The sequence below is a fragment of the Globicephala melas genome, chromosome 12 (assembly GCF_963455315.2).
Source record: "Globicephala melas chromosome 12, mGloMel1.2, whole genome shotgun sequence".
Lineage (NCBI taxonomy): Eukaryota > Metazoa > Chordata > Mammalia > Artiodactyla > Delphinidae > Globicephala > Globicephala melas.
Window position 1 is genome coordinate 15,098,977 of NC_083325.1, and position 18,323 is coordinate 15,117,299.

The 18,323-nt window shown below is 45.3% G+C and overlaps 1 protein-coding gene across 1 annotated transcript in view; it reads right to left on the reverse strand.

Annotated features, from left to right (window-relative positions):
- The window catches only part of TCF7L1 (transcription factor 7 like 1), a 159,503-nt gene that overhangs the window by 12,560 nt on the left and 128,620 nt on the right, over window positions 1-18,323 (reverse strand). Inside the window, exon 4 of the mRNA XM_060309576.2 lies at window positions 12,270-12,353. Coding sequence (XP_060165559.1) covers window positions 12,270-12,353 — 84 coding nt within the window. The remainder of the gene's footprint in view (window positions 1-12,269; window positions 12,354-18,323) is intronic.

The following is an 18,323-nucleotide window of genomic DNA, read 5'->3' on the forward strand; positions in this document are numbered from 1 at the left end:
GATCAGAAATCAATTATAGGGAAAAAAATGTAAAAAACACCAACACATGGAGGCTAAACATATGTTACTAAATAACCAAGAGATCACTGAAGAAATCAAAGAGGAACTCAAAAAATACCTAGAGACAAATGACAATGAAAACACAATGATCCAAAACCTATGGGATGCAGCAAAAGCAGGTCTAAGAGGGAAGTTTATAGCAATACAAGCCTACCTCAAGAAACAAGAAAAAAAAAAAAAAAAAAAAAGAAACAAGAAAAACCTCAAATAAACAATCTAACCTTACACCTAAAGGAACTAGAGAAAGAAGAACAGACAAAACCCAAAGTTAGCAGAAGGAAAGAAATCATAAAGATCAGAGGAGAAATAAATGAAATAGAAACAAAGAAAACAACAGCAAAGATCAATAAAACTAAAAGCTGGTTCTTCAGGAAGATAAACAAGACTGATAAACCATTAGCCAGACTCATCAAGAAAAAGAGGGAGAGGACTCAAATCAATAAAATTAGAAACGAAAAAAGAGAAGTTACAGACACCACAGAAATACAAAGCATCATAAGACACTATTACAAGCAACTCTATGCCAATAAAATGGATAACCTGGAAGAAATGGACCAATTCTTAGAAAGGTATAACCTTCCAAGACTGAACCAGGAAGAAATAGAAAATATGAACAGACCAATCACAAGTAATGAAATTGAAACTGTGATTAAAAATCTTCCAACAAACAAAAGTCCAGGACCAGATGGCTTCACAGGTGAATTCTATCAAACATTTAGAGAAGAGCTAATACCCCTCTTTCTCAAACTCTTCTAAAAAATGCAGAGGAAGGAACACTCCCAAACTCACTCTATGAGGCCACCATCACCCTGATACCAAAACCAGACAAAGATACCATAAAAAAAGAAAATTACAGACCAATATCACTGTTGAATATAGATGCAAAAATCCTCAACAAAATACTAGCAAACAGAATCCAACAACACATTAAAAGGTTTCATACACCATGATCAAGTGGGATTTATCCCAGGGATGCAAGGATTCTTCAATATACGCAAATCAATCATGTGATACACCATATTAACAAATTGAAGAAAAACCATATGATCATCTCAATAGACGCAGAAAAAGCTTTGGACAAAATTCAACACCCATTTATGATAAAAAAAACTCTCCAGAAAGTGGGCACAGAGGGAACCTACCTCACCATAATAAAGGCCATATATGACAAACCTACAGCAAACATCATTCTTACTGGTGAAAAACTGAAAGCATTTCCTCTAAGATCACGAACAAGAAAAGGATGTCCAGTCTCACCACTATTATTCAACATAGTTTTGGAAGTCCTAGCCATGGCAATCAGAGAAGAAAAAGAAAGGAAAGGAATACAAATTGGAAAAGAAGGAGTAAAACTGTCACTGTTTGCAGATGACATGATACTACACGTACAGAATCCTGAAGATACCACCACAAAACTACTAGAGCTAATCAATGACTTTGGTAAAGTTGCAGGATACAAAATGAATGCACAGAAATCTCTTGCATTCCTGTACACTAATGATGAAAAATCTGAAAGAGAAATTAAAGAAACACTCCCATTCACAACTGCAACAAAAAGAATAAAATACCTAGGAATAAACCTACCTAGGGAGACAAAAGACCTGTATGCAGAAAACCATGAGACACTGATGAAAAAAATTAAAGATGCTACAAACAGATGGAGAGATGTACCATGTTCTTGGATTGGAAGAATCAATATTGTGAAAATGACTATACTACCCAAAGCGATCTACAGATTCAATGCAATCCCTATGAGATTACCAATGGCATTTTTTACAGAACTAGAACCAAAAAATCTTAAAATTTGTATGGTGGCACAAAAGACCCTGAATAGCCAAAGCAGTCTTGAGGGAAAAAAATGGAGCTGGAGGAATCGGACTCCCTGACTTCAGACTACACTACAAAGCTATAGTAATCAAGACAATATGGTACTGGCACAAGAACAGAAATATAGATCAATGGAACAGGATAGAAAGCCCAGAGGTAAACCCACGCACCTATGGTCAACCAATGTATGACAAAGGAGGCAAGGATACACAATGGAGAAAAGACAGTCTCTTCAATAAGTGGTGCTGGGAAAACTGGACAGCTACATGTAAAAGAATGAAATTAGAACACTCTCTAACACCATACACAAAAAGAAACTCAAAATGGATTAGAGACCTAAATGTAAGACCTGACACTATAAAACTCTTAGAGGAAAACATAGGAAGAACACTCTATGACATATATCACAGCAAGATCTTTTTTGATCCACCTCCTAGAGTAATGGAAATAAAAACAAAGACAAACAAATGGGACCTAATGAAACTTAAAAGCTTTTGCAAAGCAAACTACAAACAAGACGAAAAGACAACCTTCAGAATGGGAGAAAATATTTGCAAACGCATCAATGGACAAAGGATTAATCTCCAAAATATATAAACAGCTCACACAGCTCGATATTAAAAAAACAAACAACCCAATCCAAAAATGGGCAAAAGACCCCAATAGATATTTCTGCAAAGAAGACATACAGATGGCTAAGAAGCACATGAAAAGCTGCTCAAGATCACTAATTATTAGAGAAATGCAAATCAAAACTACAGTGAGGTATCACCTCACACCAGTTAGAATGGGCATCATCAGAAAATCTACACACAACAAATGCTGGACAGGGTGTGGAGAAAAGGGAACCCTCTTTCACTGTTGGTGGGAATGTAAATTGATACAGCCAGTATGGAGAACAGTATGGAGGTTCCTTAAAAAACTAAAAATAGAATTACCATATGACCCAGCAATCCCACTACTGGGCATATACCCAGAGAAAACCATAATTCAAAAAGACACATGCACCCCAATGTTCATTACAGCACTATTTACAAGAGCCAGGTCATGGAAGCAAGCTCTATGCCCATTGACAGACGAATGGATAAAGAAGATGTGGTACATATATAAAATGGAATATTATTCAGCCATAAAAAGAAATGAAATTGGGTCATTTGTAGAGACGTGGATGGACCTAGTGACTGTCATACAGAGTGATGTAAGTCAGAAATAGAAAAACAAATATCGTATATTAATGCATATATGTGGAACCTAGACATATGGTACAGATGAACTGGTTTGCGGGGCAGAAATTGAGACACAGATGTAGAGAACAAATGTATGGACACCAACGGGGGAAAGTGGCAGGGGGTGGGGTGGTGGTGTGATGAATTGGGAGATTGGGATTGACATGTATACACTGATGTGTATAAAATGGATAACTAATAAGAACCTGCTGTATATAAAAATAAAATTCAAAAATTCAAAAAAAATAAAAAAAAACAAGGGAAGGGGTGTTGGGAAGATAGAGGAAATAAACACAGCAAAATACTGACGGTTGTTAAGGCTAGGAGATGGGTACATGGGATTTCTTTGTACTGTCTGGTTTTGTATATGGTCGGAGAATTTTGCAATAAAATTTTTAAAAAGAAAAAAACAAAGAAACTGGCAAACAGCACCGAATGGGTGGACAGTCAAGTACAAAGCAGAAATGTGTGAGTTATATTTAAAATGCAGGTCTCCTCACTTTAACACTCCATGAGTTATTAGTATTGGTTCCCATTAGGTGGCGTCATTTTCCAGAAAATGGACTGGAAGGTGGTGGGTTCTCAGAAAGAAAAAGGAAGGTAGACTTTTCCTTGGTCAGCCTGGGAAGATGAGGCCTCTGGGACTGATTAGCAAAAATCACTCCCTTTAGGGCTGACTCAGGCAAAGCTCTCCTAGGAGGCTACCCTCCCAAGAAAAGTTCGCGCTCTTTTTGCTCCTTCGCTGTCCCCAGGGGCAGGATGTCCACAGCATAAACCCAGGCCAAGGGCAGGAATGTTGAGAACCAACACACACCTCTCAGTGGACAGCTTGCTCTGCAGTGCAAAGAGCACGCCCAACCCAGAGTACAGGTGTTCCCTGGGCAAGGTAGCCGAGTCCAGTTTTATCCAAAGAAGAGCATCTCAGAGCCACCTTGGACCTGAATCCTTCCAGCCCATCAGGCAGACCCACCCCTTTCCCAGCTCAAGTGTTTCTTGTCTGTTTTGGTCTGTTTCTAGGGTTGGTCCAAGCCAAAGTTCTCCCTGAAACTCCTGGTCCTGAGGAAGCAATTCATCCTCTCTTCTACTGTTCATGACTTTCTTCCAAGTTCTAAGTAAAGCCCACGCACCACCACAGATGGACCAGCCACCTTTCCACAAACCGTCCTTCCATGAGGCCCTGCCACTCTCCACCACCTGCTTCTCTCAGTAACTGGCTTGAGGTCTTCACAAAGCCTCTTGCCCCAAGTGTTAATTCACTACCTCCTTTTCTTCCTGATCTGAATTTCAGCGATAAGAAGGATAACGTTTTTTAGATCAGGCAAAGAGGAGCCTTAATTCTGTGGGATCACCTACAAAGCAGACACAGACCACCCAACAGGCTGCCCAGAAAAGATCCTCAGAGGTGCACCGGGTTGCTAACTGTACCTGACTTTATATGTTTAAGAAATATGCTCGGGGCTTCCCTGGTGGCACAGTGGTTGAGAATCCGCCTGCCAATGCAAGGGACACGGGTTCGAGCCCTGGTCTAGGAAGATCCCACATGCCGCGAAGCAACTGGGCCCGTGAGCCACAACTACTGAGCCTGCGCATCTGGAGCCTGTGCTCCGCAGCAAGAGAGGCCGCGATGGTGAGAGGCCCCGACGGTGAGAGGCCCGCGCACCGCGATGAAGAGTGGCCCCCGCTTGCCACAACTAGAGAAAGCCCTCGCACAGAAACGAAGACCCAACACAGCCAAAAATAAAAAATAAATTAATTTAAAAAAATGCTCTATCCACAATCAATCGTTTGTTTAGTGATTGAGAAAACCTTCTCTTTTAGTGGGCCAGAACTGTTTTTTCAAGAGATTAGGTGCTCAAATGCAGGACTTGGGGGAAAAAGGAAACTGGTTTGTTCCTAAAATACCAGTCCAATCATAGCGGTGGATTTATAATATAAGCAGGGGCAAACAGGAACTTAATTAAAGTTGAGGGAAAAAACTCCCAATTCTCTCTGTGTGCACACACACACCACTCTCTAACAAATACTACTTTAAAGGCGAAATGTAAGCTCTTTGCCAATTCTGTCATCGTATCCTATTAAAGAAAGGAAATTTGAACATACGTCTCCTACACAGAATTTTCGAGAGAAATGGAAATTCACATTTTTATTTATTGGGCAGATGTTTGTGGAGACTGTCTACACAGCAGGGACCGAGTTGGGCAGTCAAAGGGCTGGAGGCCAACAAGCAGAGGTGGAAAGAACCTGGGTCTCTGACGACATGGCTGATTGCTGATCTAATTGGCCCTGCAGAAAATACGGATCACAGGTATTTATGCTGCATCAACTATGTGCCAGGCACAGTCTCGTGAACGCACTAGAGAATCTTGTCTTTTCAGACAAAAATACCTATCCTTGCGTTAGGTACATTCTAATTGGACAGACAGACAGACAATAAGCCAAATAAATAAATAAATAACATATTAGATAGTGATAAATGTTAAGGAGAAAAATCAAGTCAGGGACAGCAGATAAGAAGCGAGGCAGGCGTGGCTTGTAAGTTACACACGCTGACCAGGGAAGGCCTCAATGAGAAAATGACTTTTGAATGAATACACGAAGGCAGTGGAGTGAGATGTGTGGGCATGAGAGGGAAGGGTGTTTTGGCAGAAGGCACCCAGCGCACTGGCTCCGAGGTGGGCAGGATGCTCCGCGTGTTTGAGGAACCCCCAGGAAGCCAGTGGACTGGAGCGCAGAGAAGAAAATGACAGGATGAGAGTCTATATTAACGTACTAACAAATATTCTCTGAGCTCCTCACAGGCAGCAAGCAGTAAGCTGAAGGCTCTGAAAGATGTGAAGATAAACCAGGGTCTCTGTAGGGCAGCAGCAGAGAGAAAACGCTGCAAGGAATTAGAAGGTGCTTTAGGTCCTTCTTGGAAGCAGTGGGACATTTCTGAGGTCTTTGCAAATTGGACTGGGCACAAAATTCTTGGTATAAATCTTTCCTTATCAAGACTCTCCCTTTTCTACTGTTTGCTGGCATTAAAGGCAGCCAAAGAGAATCCTGAGTTTACCTTTATTTTTGTTCCTTTGACACTGGCCTTTTCCTTCCTGCATAGATGCTTGTAGGAAAAAAAAAAAAATTAAACCCTTACAGTTCAGACTGTCGCAAGGACGTGTCTAGGTAAATGTCAACTTTCATTTACTTTGTAGAATTCAGGTGAGTGCTTTCAAGCTATACGCTTGAGGGTTTTTATTTATTTACTTGTTTTTTATTTTTTGGACATGCCGTGCAGCATGTGGGACCTTAGTTCCCCGACCAGGGATGGAACCCATGCCCCCTGAAGTGGAAGTGTGGAGTCTTAACCACTGGACTGCCAGGGAAGTCCCTAGTTGTTTTTTTTTTTTTTTTTATGGTACGCGGGCCTCTCACTGCTGTGGCCTCTCCCGTTGCGGAGCACAGGCTCGGGACGCGCAGGCTCAGCGGCCATGGCTCACGGGCCCAGCCGCTCTGCGGCATGTGGGATCTTCCCGGACCGGGGCAGGAACCCGTGTCCCCTGCATCGGCAGGCGGACTCTCGACCACTGTGCCACCAGGGAAGCCCCCTAGTTTTTGTTTTTAAAGTCCAGTTTCACTTTCTTATTGCCCATTGCCGTTTTTATTGGTTGTGTGGTCTCTTCTTCAGGAACACTATTTGTAGACTGGTTTTTAGCTTCTGTTCTCTATCATCATCTTTTTCATCTGTGTCATCAGTGCACAGACTTGACTTGCCACGATGTCCATTCTGCTCTTCACTAAGAGTAATGAGCTGGGAGACACAAGTAAGGTTTCCCAAAAGCTAAATCTCAGTAGCAGAAACTAATAAAGGAATGATGGAGGTCGATAATCTTCAATGCCTGCCATGAATCATGGGTGCAAGTTTGATGAGAAACAGGGCATTTATGTAACTTCAAAGCCTCTCCCTACAGAGCACTTATTAATTACAAAGGAAAAGAATAACCTCACAGAGGAAACACATGTCAGACACCACCTTAATCAAACGATCAAAGCCAGCATCACCAACTTTGGGACAAATGGACAATAAATAAATAAGAACAAATGCACATCGGACTCCCGACGTGATGCACGGAGAGGCGCACATCAGTGCGGTGGTGTTCTTGCCAAAAAAGCACAACCTGAATCTAACCGTGAGGAAATCTCAAAGAAACCCAAATGGAGGGACATTCTACAAAATAGCTGGTCTGTACTTCTCCAAAGATGTCAAGGTCAGGAGAGAGAAAGGCTAAGGAACTCTGCGAGATTAAGGGAGACTAGAGGACTGGCAACGAAATGTATCCTGTGATCCTGGGTTGAACTGTGGACCAAGAAACACATACAGCTTAACAGACACTACTGGGACATTTACTGAAATTTGAATATATGTTGTGGGTTAGGTAATATGAAATGTTAATTTCTTGATTTTGATAACTGTGCTGTGGTCATTGTAAGATACTCTCTTTCTTCTTAAGAAATACATCTGAAGTATTTAGGGGTAAAGGGACACAATGTTTCCAACTTACTGGCAAATTGTTAAGAAAAACTCATATATACTGCATGTGTCTGTGTGTGAGAGAGAGAGAGAGAGAGAGAGGGAGAGGGAGGAAGTGGAGGGTGGGCAAGGGATGGGACAAAATCTCTGGATCTAGATAAAAAGTATATGGGAGTTCCTTGTATTATTCTTGCAATTTTTCTGAAAGTTTAAACTTATATCCAAATAAAAAGTGAATACTGTGTAGTAGGAATCGAAATCAGCACTGGAGGCAGAGTGGAGCAGCAACGGGCTATGTGATGAGTTTTGGGGTCTTCACAGGTATATTTATAAGATGGAGAAACTATACAATTTAAAAAGGGAAACTTCGATGAATGTTTTTAATTGAGAACTGGCATGCGGAGCAAAGTCAGGCTTCTCAGCTCTCAGCTCAGCTACTTCTTCGGAGCAGTGAGACAGTCACCCTTTAGGAGGGCTTCCAGGCCCTGCCTTCCATTAGCCATTGGATGCAAAGCTCTGCGCCTTGCTTCTGAGTGTGGCCCAAAGCTTAGTGCTAAAACAGGGTGTTCACTATGGTTAAAAGAAGTATTCAGTCATCATCTAGAAAGCAAGTTACAGGTGTGCACACACACAGACAAGAGACTGAAATAAAATGCTTGTGGGTTGTGGGATTACAGGTCTTTTTCTGCGTACTTTTGCATTTTCCCAAGTGTTCTACACACACATGCATTACTTTTCTGGTTTCAAAAACGATTTAATTAGGGACTTCCCTGATGGTTCAGTAGTTAAGACTCCATGCTTCCAACACAGGGGGTGCAGGTTCGATCCTTGATCGGGGAACTAAGATCCCACATGCCATACGGTGTGGTCAAAAAATTAAAAAAAAAAAAAGATTTTATTAAAAATCCTGAACGAGAAGAGGAATTGGACTCAGAGGCAGAGAGGGGTTCAAAAGTGGGCATCTACCTTTCCCCAGATCACTGATTTTCCATCCATTCACAAATGCTTCCTGAGTACCTATGCTGTGCCAGGCATGACAGGTGCTAGGTAAACAAACGTGAACACGAGTTGAGAGTCCTATCTTTGGGTTCGTTATACGCTGGAAGCGCGTGTATTTGTTTTGTGTGGTTGGGCACAGCGTTCCGGGGAGAGGGTGGAGGGAATGACACGGAGCAGGCACGTGGGCCACGGTGAGGGATCAGGGTAACAGTCTACACTCAGGGATACTTAGTTTTTAGAGCTTGTTTCAAAGGCATAAAAATCCAAGTGGTAATAACACGCAATTCCATCCCCACCCTGGCCCAGTTACGGCTTATTTATACACACATCCCTGACAGGCAGCTTCGACATGACTCACTGCATCTCTCACGTATGCAGGCTGTTTCCTCCATTTGCCCTTCTCCCAGGGCCAAACTCATCTCAAAATATTTTGCTCATGATTCCAAAAGGAATTCCATAATCCAGTGTTTTCATTTTTCTAATAAAAAAAGCCAGCTGGGCTTCCCTGGTGGTGCAGTGGTTGAGTCCGCCTGCCGATGCAGAGGACACGGGTTCGTGCCCCGGTCCGGGAAGATCCCACATGCCGCGGAGAGGCTGGGCCCGTGAGCCATGGCCGCTGAGCCTGCACGTTCGGAGCCTGTGCTCCGCAACGGGAGAGGCCACAACAGCGAGAGGCCCGCGTACCGCCAAAAAAAAAAAAAAAAAAAAAAAAAAGCCAGCATCCAAACCTCCGACTACTTCCGGTAACCTGCTTCTCTGCTTACGCCTGCAGCCTACAGAACCCAGCATCTAATAAACAGGGATGGTCTCTGGCCCCTCCTTCCCTTTTGCCTCTGATATGCGCTGAGGGCATATCAGATTCTCAATTCTGGCTGCCCCTTAGAATCTTCCAGGGAGCTTAGAAAACTAAGATACCAGCCCCACCCCAGAACAGTTAAAATCATATCCTTGAGAGAGCAGATGCTAAATTCTCCAGGCTTATTACCTCCGTTACCTTTGCAATGTGTCTGTTTGATCTGGCACCTAATAATTCGAGCCTTCATCACCTCTTAGTCTGCTAAATGAACAGTATTTTAATTGTTCTTTTCCTCTCTTCATCAAAGCAGTGCTAGTGGTGGTGGTGGTGATAGTAGCAAGCTAGCCACCACTGAGTCTTATTCTGTGCTAGTTACAATTCTAAACTCATTACAATGTGCGGCCTCATTTTCACACAACTCTGAGGTCAAGTCCTCTTCTAATTCCTGTTTTATAGATGAGGAAACCAAGGCAAAGAGAAATGAGGTAATTTCCTGCAGCTGCACAAGTAGGAAGAGGTGGAGGTGGGATTCAAGCCCACTTTATTAAACAACCTCCAACACACAGGCATCTCAGGTCTGGCTCCTACATACACTTACACACGTGTCTCTCAGAAGTTAGAATGAGAAGCCCTGACTTGAAAATGGAGAACGGCGGTCTTCTCCCAGTCTACAGAATTTCAAGTTAATGTTAAGGTTTTCTCCCATGAATGTTCTTTAAGTTTTTGAGGTCTGTTTATCTATATTAGAGTGCAGAGTGTAATAATATACAACTTACTAGAAAAGTATCCATTTTGCTGTCTACCATGTAATGTATCCACTGTTCCCGGTTTTCCACTCTCAGACAAAACATGAGCCCCTGCTCCACCGCAGTCCTGAGATCATATCCGTATAACACACATCTGCAGTGGCTGTAGGTTTGCCTGGCAGTGGGAACTATGGGTAGAGAACCTTGTTAAGAGCTTAGGGATTTCATATATTTTCATGCCACTTACAATGAGACAATAAGTGAGGATGAGTAGCTGATTTATTTAAGAAAAAGAATCCAGAAAGAAAATGGAAGCTTAGAGAGGGCAAAAAAACCCTTGATAATGTCTATTAATACAGTCTCCCGGAGCCAATGAAAGAATTACAGGAAGCAGAGGGTTGAGAAAAAGTTGGGCAAATGACTAGACTAGGTATCAGATGGCAAATGGATCGGGGATGGAGGTGGAAGGTCTAGCTCTTGCGTGAAGTTGGGCGGTGAACATTAGAAGGGAAATAAGATGATGCATCACAGGAGGTGGAGGGCCATACACAGGCTTTTTATTTCATTTTTCAGAGCTGGATTGCTCTGCAACAGGGAGGATGGGAAACTCAAAGAGTCCGTGTGTTAATTTTAAAGAGAATTCCCTTCCTCTAAATGTAAATGAAGATTTTAGAAGATACGAAGACAGTATGTGAAGGATACTGGCTGGGGGATGCCACAGGATGGGTGGGGTGCAAGCAAAGATTTGAAACAGAGACAGCTGTGCTGGGAGGGGACAAGCCAACTTTGTTGGGAGGTGGGGGTGGGGGTTGGGATGCCATGTCCTCCACAATGACTGACCACTAGAGGGCGCCTGTACCTCGCGCTCGGCCATCCCAAGCTGTCCTGGAATCTGGAGGGCCACAGGCCCTACAGGCTACTCAGGACTTGCTGACTGGCCACAGACCTCTCAGGGGAGCCTGCACAGGACGGCTGGCCCTGTTGCTCGCTGGTTTCTCCTAGAGATTGTGAAACAGCAATCCCCACGTGTCTCCCCAGTGGGTGGCTGTGACGGTCACCTCAGAACTACACATGACATTGCTTTGTGAACTACCAAGGGCTCTGCCACTGTAAGCTGGTCTCACGATTCCTGGAAATCATACGGGCTCACTGTGCCATTATGTATCTCTCTATGTATACCTTCCTTCTCCTCAACTAGGCTCTAAGCTTTTAACGAAAAAGGGCTATGAGGATATCTTAAAACGTCCTGAAGGAGATGAAATACTATGTCTGGATTTGCTTGAAAACAACCCAGTGTGGCTGAAGGGAACCACTGAAATTTGCCCTAATAAAGTTTTAGAAGCATCATGTATTCCCAGGTCTCCCTGTCTGTAAAATGGATGAGTCACACCAGCTGGGGTTCCTTCTAACTGGACCCTCTGTGTTTCTGAGATCCACTGCACAGGGGACAACATCAGTTAGCTTATGGGGCACGTGGGTTGCCCCAAGCTCTTAAGAAAGTCCAGGAAAAGGGGGTGCAGGGTCCCGGCTGGGAACATCTCCTGTCCTAACGATTTCAGTCTGTTGCAAGCCCAGGTGACGAGACCTGTCAGATCCCATTTCTCTTCCTCCCGGGACACTCCAGACCTTCCTTTGTGGCTGTGTTGCCTCGGACCTTGGCAGGAAGGCCTCAGTTGCCCCTCGGGATTTTTGTTTGCCTATGTTTTAATTTAATTCTTTTCTCTAACATCCTTTATAGAAGAGCCTCTTCAAGTGTCGCCATGCAGCTCTGCAGGAGAATCGGGGGCTGCTGACCGAGCTCCAGCGGGAGAGAAAGGAGAGAATAGAGAACGCCGCTGCTCAGGTGGAGGGGCGGCAGGGGAGCACGGGGGTCACCAGCCAGGGGCAGCGCTGGCGTTTCCGATCGCACAACATCCCGGGTGGTATGAGCGCGTGCCGAGGTGGCAGTGATGGGGGCGTGCACGGGCAACACCCTAACTGCTGTGCCCCTGACTCGTTCGGCTCACACACTTGGGGCAATACTTGCTAGAACTGCGGGAAGGTGGAGGCAGGGACATGGGACAAGACAGCGAGTGTCCCTTCCATGCTTTAAGGAGAAACGGACTTACCAAGTGTGCTGGGGACGGTGACCTGGTATCCTTGACCGTGGCGCTGGCGGGGACATCGAGGAGGGGCCATTTCATCTGCAGGTACTGCACAGGGGACAGAAAAGAATGCAGCTGGTGAGCGGGGGCCTCTCATGCACCCCAAGTGAGCAGGGAGGCGCTCTGTGGTGTGGGGGTACGACCGTGGCTTATTTTACCTGCACGCTCCTTACTGTGTCAATGGCCAGAGATCAGAAGAGTGTAGAGCATACATTTGACAACCACTACTGCCACCAGCCCCTCCGTCATTCTGGGGTAAAAACATGACAGCACAACTGACCGAAGTATTCAAAGACCCTATTGGTGAGGGTCTTTAGCGGTGGGACAAGCAAGGCGCATCGAGGGACCCAGGGCTCCCAGACGGTGATCCTGCCTGTTCATTTCCATCTCTTACAGCAGCACACACAACACTGCCCAGGAAATAAACAGCCTCTCCAGAACTATCTGGTGAATGAATGAATGAAAACCATCTGCCTGACACTTCCAGGGTCACGACTAATATCTGTGCATATTCAAGATGTGGACCTTTACTTCGTTGTAGTGTTTCTCGATCTTGAAAAGATTTTCCAGTACCCTACCCTCTCCCATGTATTACTGCAAAAAACCCAAACCAAACAATAAATCCCCGACACACACACACACTGTCTTTAAACGAAAAGCCTCTCCTCAACCCCAGCACGGCAGAGTGTTGGGCAAGAGTCTGGGAGAGAATGGGTGGAGAGGCAGTGACGGGCTCTGGAGTTGAGAGTTCACAGGTTCAGGTTCTCACTCTGCCGATTATGCTGCGTGACCCTGGATAAGTGTCTTAACAACTCTGAGCCTCAGTTACTTCATCCATAAAGCAAGGCGATTATCACTAACTTTACACGTTGTTAGAAGGATTAGGGACAATGTCTAGTATTGAACACAGTGCTGTGCACGTGGAAGACATTTGATAAATGGAAGCTATTATTTTCATAAGCAAACCATTAGTCTTTGCCAGGAGCAAAATACACATGTTGTCCGAGTGTCAACACTGATATGGTGCTTCTGGGCAGCAGACCAGCCATGCAGCCTCTTTGCAGAATTCTTGAGGCCACTTTGAAAATTCGAGCTCTAATAGAACGTGGTGACTCCAGGAAGAGTTTCCCAAGGAGACAGAAAGAAGCCTTTGAATCATTCCTTGCTCTGGTCATTCAATTTCAGGGGAGGGGGAGAAAATCATGATTTGGCCTTGAGCTCTGAGCACAGGTCAGGAAAGGAGGATGGGCAGTGCCCCTTTACTCTCCATCAACCACAAAAATTGACTGAGAGGGCAGGGGCTGGGCTTTCCAAAAGGTATCCACAGGCAGGAATAATAACCCAAGGACACGTCTGCCAAGGGCCAGCGAGTGGCAGAAACAGCAGCTGGGATGGGCCAGGGACGCCTGGCCATGGGAGGTGGGAATGAATAAGGACTGCTCCACTCGGGACCCTCTGGTGCCCTGCCCCTCCCCCCAACTGAATGTCATCTCTATCCCTGTGCTTTGCTGATCCTATCTGCTTCCTTCCTTCACACCCTCACTCACCTATTTCCCTTCCCAGGAGCCTACACTTCCTAGATGAACTAACCGTGATTTAAAAGCCTTTGGCAAGTTAATAGCACTGGACAAACATCGGTCTAGTGAGTTAAACTCATTTCCTCAGTGAACAACAACACTTGTGCTACGGTGGCAGTTTTCAAAGCAAACTTACACACGTAAACCAGTTTAACCTCCACAGCATCCCTGCTACGACAAGTCACGGTGACTGTCCTATTTTCCGACGAGCTAATGGAGTTTGTAAATTCAGGGTGAATGACTTGCCCACGTTATGAGGAGTTGGAGCTGAGGTCTCTTGACTTCCAATCCCACACTCTTCACCACAACACGAGTCATAAGGCTTTTCATAACACTGTCCTCTTGAACATTCCACTGCCCCCCACAGCCTTTGCTCTGATGGCCTTTTCTCTCTCCTTTTCTGCCTCGCACAGGGTTGGCCACCCAGAAGCTGGATGTTCTCCTGCAGGGACACTTGAGGTGGCTGGAGCTTACTCACCCTCGAGTGCTAACCATCACACTCATTTCTCTACAAGCAATATCAGGTGCTAAAGAGAAGCGTTCCAAATTTACCCCTCGCCACGTGAAACACAAAAGAAGTGTTCCTAAAATCCATCAACTCTACCAGCATCTGATTCCCTATTTAGAGTCACAAAGGTCCACACTGAACACTTCTTCACTCTTGGTGCTTACCGGGAAGGTTTCTTCGACCACGTCAGGGTGGCCCAGAGAAATCGATCTGAATCCTGGTTTGGGCCAGTGCTGCAGTTTTGGGTCTTTAAGAATACTACCCGCTGACCTTATGGGCTGTTAGACATAGCAGGCTTGTAGGGTGCCTGCACAGAGTTTCTCAACCGTGGCGCTATTGACATTTTGGGCTAGAGAATTCTTTGTCGTGGGGCTGTCCTGTGCATCTTAGGATGTTTGCCAGCATCCCTGGCTTTACCTCCTAGAATCCCTGCCAGTAGCTCCCACTCTCCGGCCCAGTTGTGATTAGCAAAGATGTCTCCAGACTTTGCTAAATATCTCCTGGAGGGGCAAAACTGCCCCCCTAGTGAGAACCACTGCTCTAGTGGTTGAGGAGCTGGTACCCACTATACTCTAAGATGCATGAGGGTCCACATGCCTTGGTACTGGGGCGATCAATGTACAAACATACATATAAACACATACACACACGCATAATAAGGGGTTTTAGTAGTAGCTACTATTTATGATTGTCTATCATGTGCTTGGTGGTTATGTACCCCCCCCCAAGACGTCTGGGCTTCTGATGGGAGGAAACCACAGTAGCCTCTTCTCCCCTTGAGGTCCACTCTTTTTTTAAAAATTGAAGTATAGTTGACTTACAATGTCAGTTTCTGGTGCACAGCAAAGTGATTTAGTTATACATGTATATGTATATTCTTTTTCTTTATAGGTTATTACAAGATATTGAATATAGTTCCCTGTGCTATACAGTAAGACCTTGTTTATCTATTTTATATACAGTAGTTTGTATCTGCTAATCCCAAACTCTTAAGTTAGCCCTCTCCCTCTCCCACCCCATTTCCCCTTTGGTAACCATAAATTTGTTTCCTATGTCTGTGAGTCTGTTTCTGTTTTGTAAATAAGTTCATTTGTATCATATTTTAGATTCCACATGTAAGTGATGTCATATATTTGTCTTTCTCTGTCTGACTCACTTCACTTAGTATGATAATCTCCAGGTCCATCCATGTTGCTGCAAATGGCATTACTTCATTCTTTTCTTTTTATGGCTGAGTAATATTCCATTGTATATATGTACCACATCCTCTTTATCCATTCATCTGTCAATGTACCTTTAGGTTGCTTCCATGTCTTGGCTATTGTAAATAGTACTGCTAGGAACATAGGGGTGCATGTATCTTTTCAAATTACAGTTTTCTCCAGATACATGCCCAGGACTGGGATTGCTAGATCATATGGTACCTCTAATTTTAGTTTTTTTTTTTTTTTTAAGGAACCTCCATACTGTTTCCCATAGTGGCTGTACCAATTTATATTTCTACCAACAGCCTAGGAGGGTTCCCTTTTCTCTACATAGGGGCCACTCTCACTCATTAATTTTAATGAAACCTGGAGGCTTGGAGGGTGGGTGAAAATTTTTAGCCCCGTCCACTGCTGCAGTCTGGCTCCTTACAGACAAGACAGGCGTGGAGAGGTGGTCCTGGGAATAGTGTGCGTCTTCCCAGGATCCTTCCTGCTCCGGTCGATGACGGGGGCTGGGGGTGTGTGTCTGTGTGCAGACAGGGCTTCATTCCGAGTCGTAGGGAAGTGGAGGGCTGTCCCTTCCCCCTTTCCACTTTTCTGCTTTTTTTAAGATTTTGAAACCAGTGTTGGGAGTAGGGGATGGGAGAAGATCTGTAAGACTTGGAGTCCCTGCAGCTTAGTCATGGAAGGCCTCTGGATTGTAATTCTGAGGAAAGGAACATTCTAAAGGGGCAGCTGAGCTTCTCAGAACCATGAGTTGGGGCAGAAAGAGGTAGCAACACCGCTTATAACCCTTCCCAACCTCCTTCCCAGAAATCTGGAGGTGGCTGTGCAGTTCTGAATTCCTAGGTCAGGCTCAGCCCAACAATCAGCTGAAATAAATCTCTCTTGGCTGTAATGCTCATGTGCGGCCAGCCCCACAGGGCTAATCACTCATTGGTGGGGAGCATGTTCCTGTGGATTAAGAGATGTGTGGCTAAGCCTAGATTCCCTGCACAGTAATGGCATGTGGGCAAATTAAAACTGCTGGCTTCTCCAAGCCCAGGCTAGGCTCCATCCAACTGGCCACAACTGGCTCCTGACCAGTCTATCATGGCCAGACTTCAGCGCCTCCCTCCTGGGGGATGCGCACCATGATGGAACGCATGGGACCCGTGTGGCATCAATGCACTGACGGCCAAGCAACAGCAGGAGCCACCACTTATGGGATAAGCGCTCTCTTCTGATTCTCAAAAAACAGAAAGAAAAAACCAAACCCAAATGGTGAGGACTGTTAACCCTCAATTTACAAATGCTACTGAACATGCTGTTGTGTGCGGTGACTCTCTGAGACAGGCCAGACAGGCAGTTTACCAATCTTACTGAATCTGGGAAACTCTTTTTGTGGGACCGGAGTTCCGTGGAATGCACTTGGGGAAGTGCTTTTTTTTGGCGACGCCGCGTGGCACGTGGGATCTTATTTCCCCAACCAGGGATCAAACCCATGTCCCCTGCAATGGAAGCTCGGAGTCTTAACCACTGGACCACTGGGGAAGTCCCTTCCACTTTTTTTTATAGATCATTTACAATGTCATGTTAGTTTCAAGTGTAGAGCACAGTGATTCAGTCATACATATATATGGGAAGTTCTGCTATTGTGGTTCACAGTTAAGTATAGTGAGGCTGTGGTTTAGAACCTGTGTTTACCTTGTTAAGGAAGGATGATTCTGTTCCTTATTTTTTTTTTATTTTTATTTTTTTTTGCGGTACGCGGGCCTCTCACTGTTGTGGCCTATCCCGTTGCAGAGCACAGGCTCCGCACGCGCAGGCTCAGCGGCCATGGCTTACGGGCCCAGCCGCTCCGTGGCACGCGGGATCCTCCCGGACCGGGGCACAAACCCACGCCCCCTGCATCGGCAGGCGGACTCTCAACCACTGCACCACCAGGGAAGCCCCTGTTCCTATTTTTAAATCGCTTTCCCTGGGACAGTTGCTGAATTCTCTCAGAATCCACCAAAATGGTGGTTTCTCTAATTTGCCTCAGACATGGGATGGATACATAAGTAATAGATTTTCTTACACTGAAGCACCCTTGTATTCCCCAGGTAAACCCTATTCAGTCACGATGGCTTGTTCGTTCTTGTATATACTGTGGAATGCTAAACATGAGTGTCTTAAGATTCATACTTCTACATTCCGAAGAGTGAACAAGTTTTCTTTTTTTGGTGCTGTCTGTATCAAGTGTTGCTATCAGTGTTATTTGGGCTTTATCATGTATACGGGTGCCACTTGCTCTCTCTCTCTCTCTTTTTTTTTTTTTTTTTTTTGCGGTACGCGGGCCTCTCACTGCCGTGGCCCCTCCCGCTGCAGAGCACAGGCTCCGGACGCGCAGGCTCAGCCGCTCCGCGGCATGTGGGATCCTCCCGGACCGGGGCACGAACCTGCGCCCCCTGCATCGGCAGGCGGACTCCCAACCACTGCGCCACCAGGGAAGCCCGCTGCTCTTTCTCTTAATGTTCTGGGTCCCTTTTGGCCTCTTGGGCTCCTCTCCAGTACCCTCCTTGGGGATATCCCTTGGTCAGGTGGGCTGTTGCCGCTCAACTTGGGCCTAGGGAAGGGTCCCTCTGCAGCGTCTCTCACTGGAGAGCCAGAGCCCTCTTCTTGCAGGGAGGTGGGGCACTGGGCCCACAGAATCCCGCTTAGCTTGGAGACTGTGTAGCAGATTAATTGCAGCTGTGCCCTGGAATTT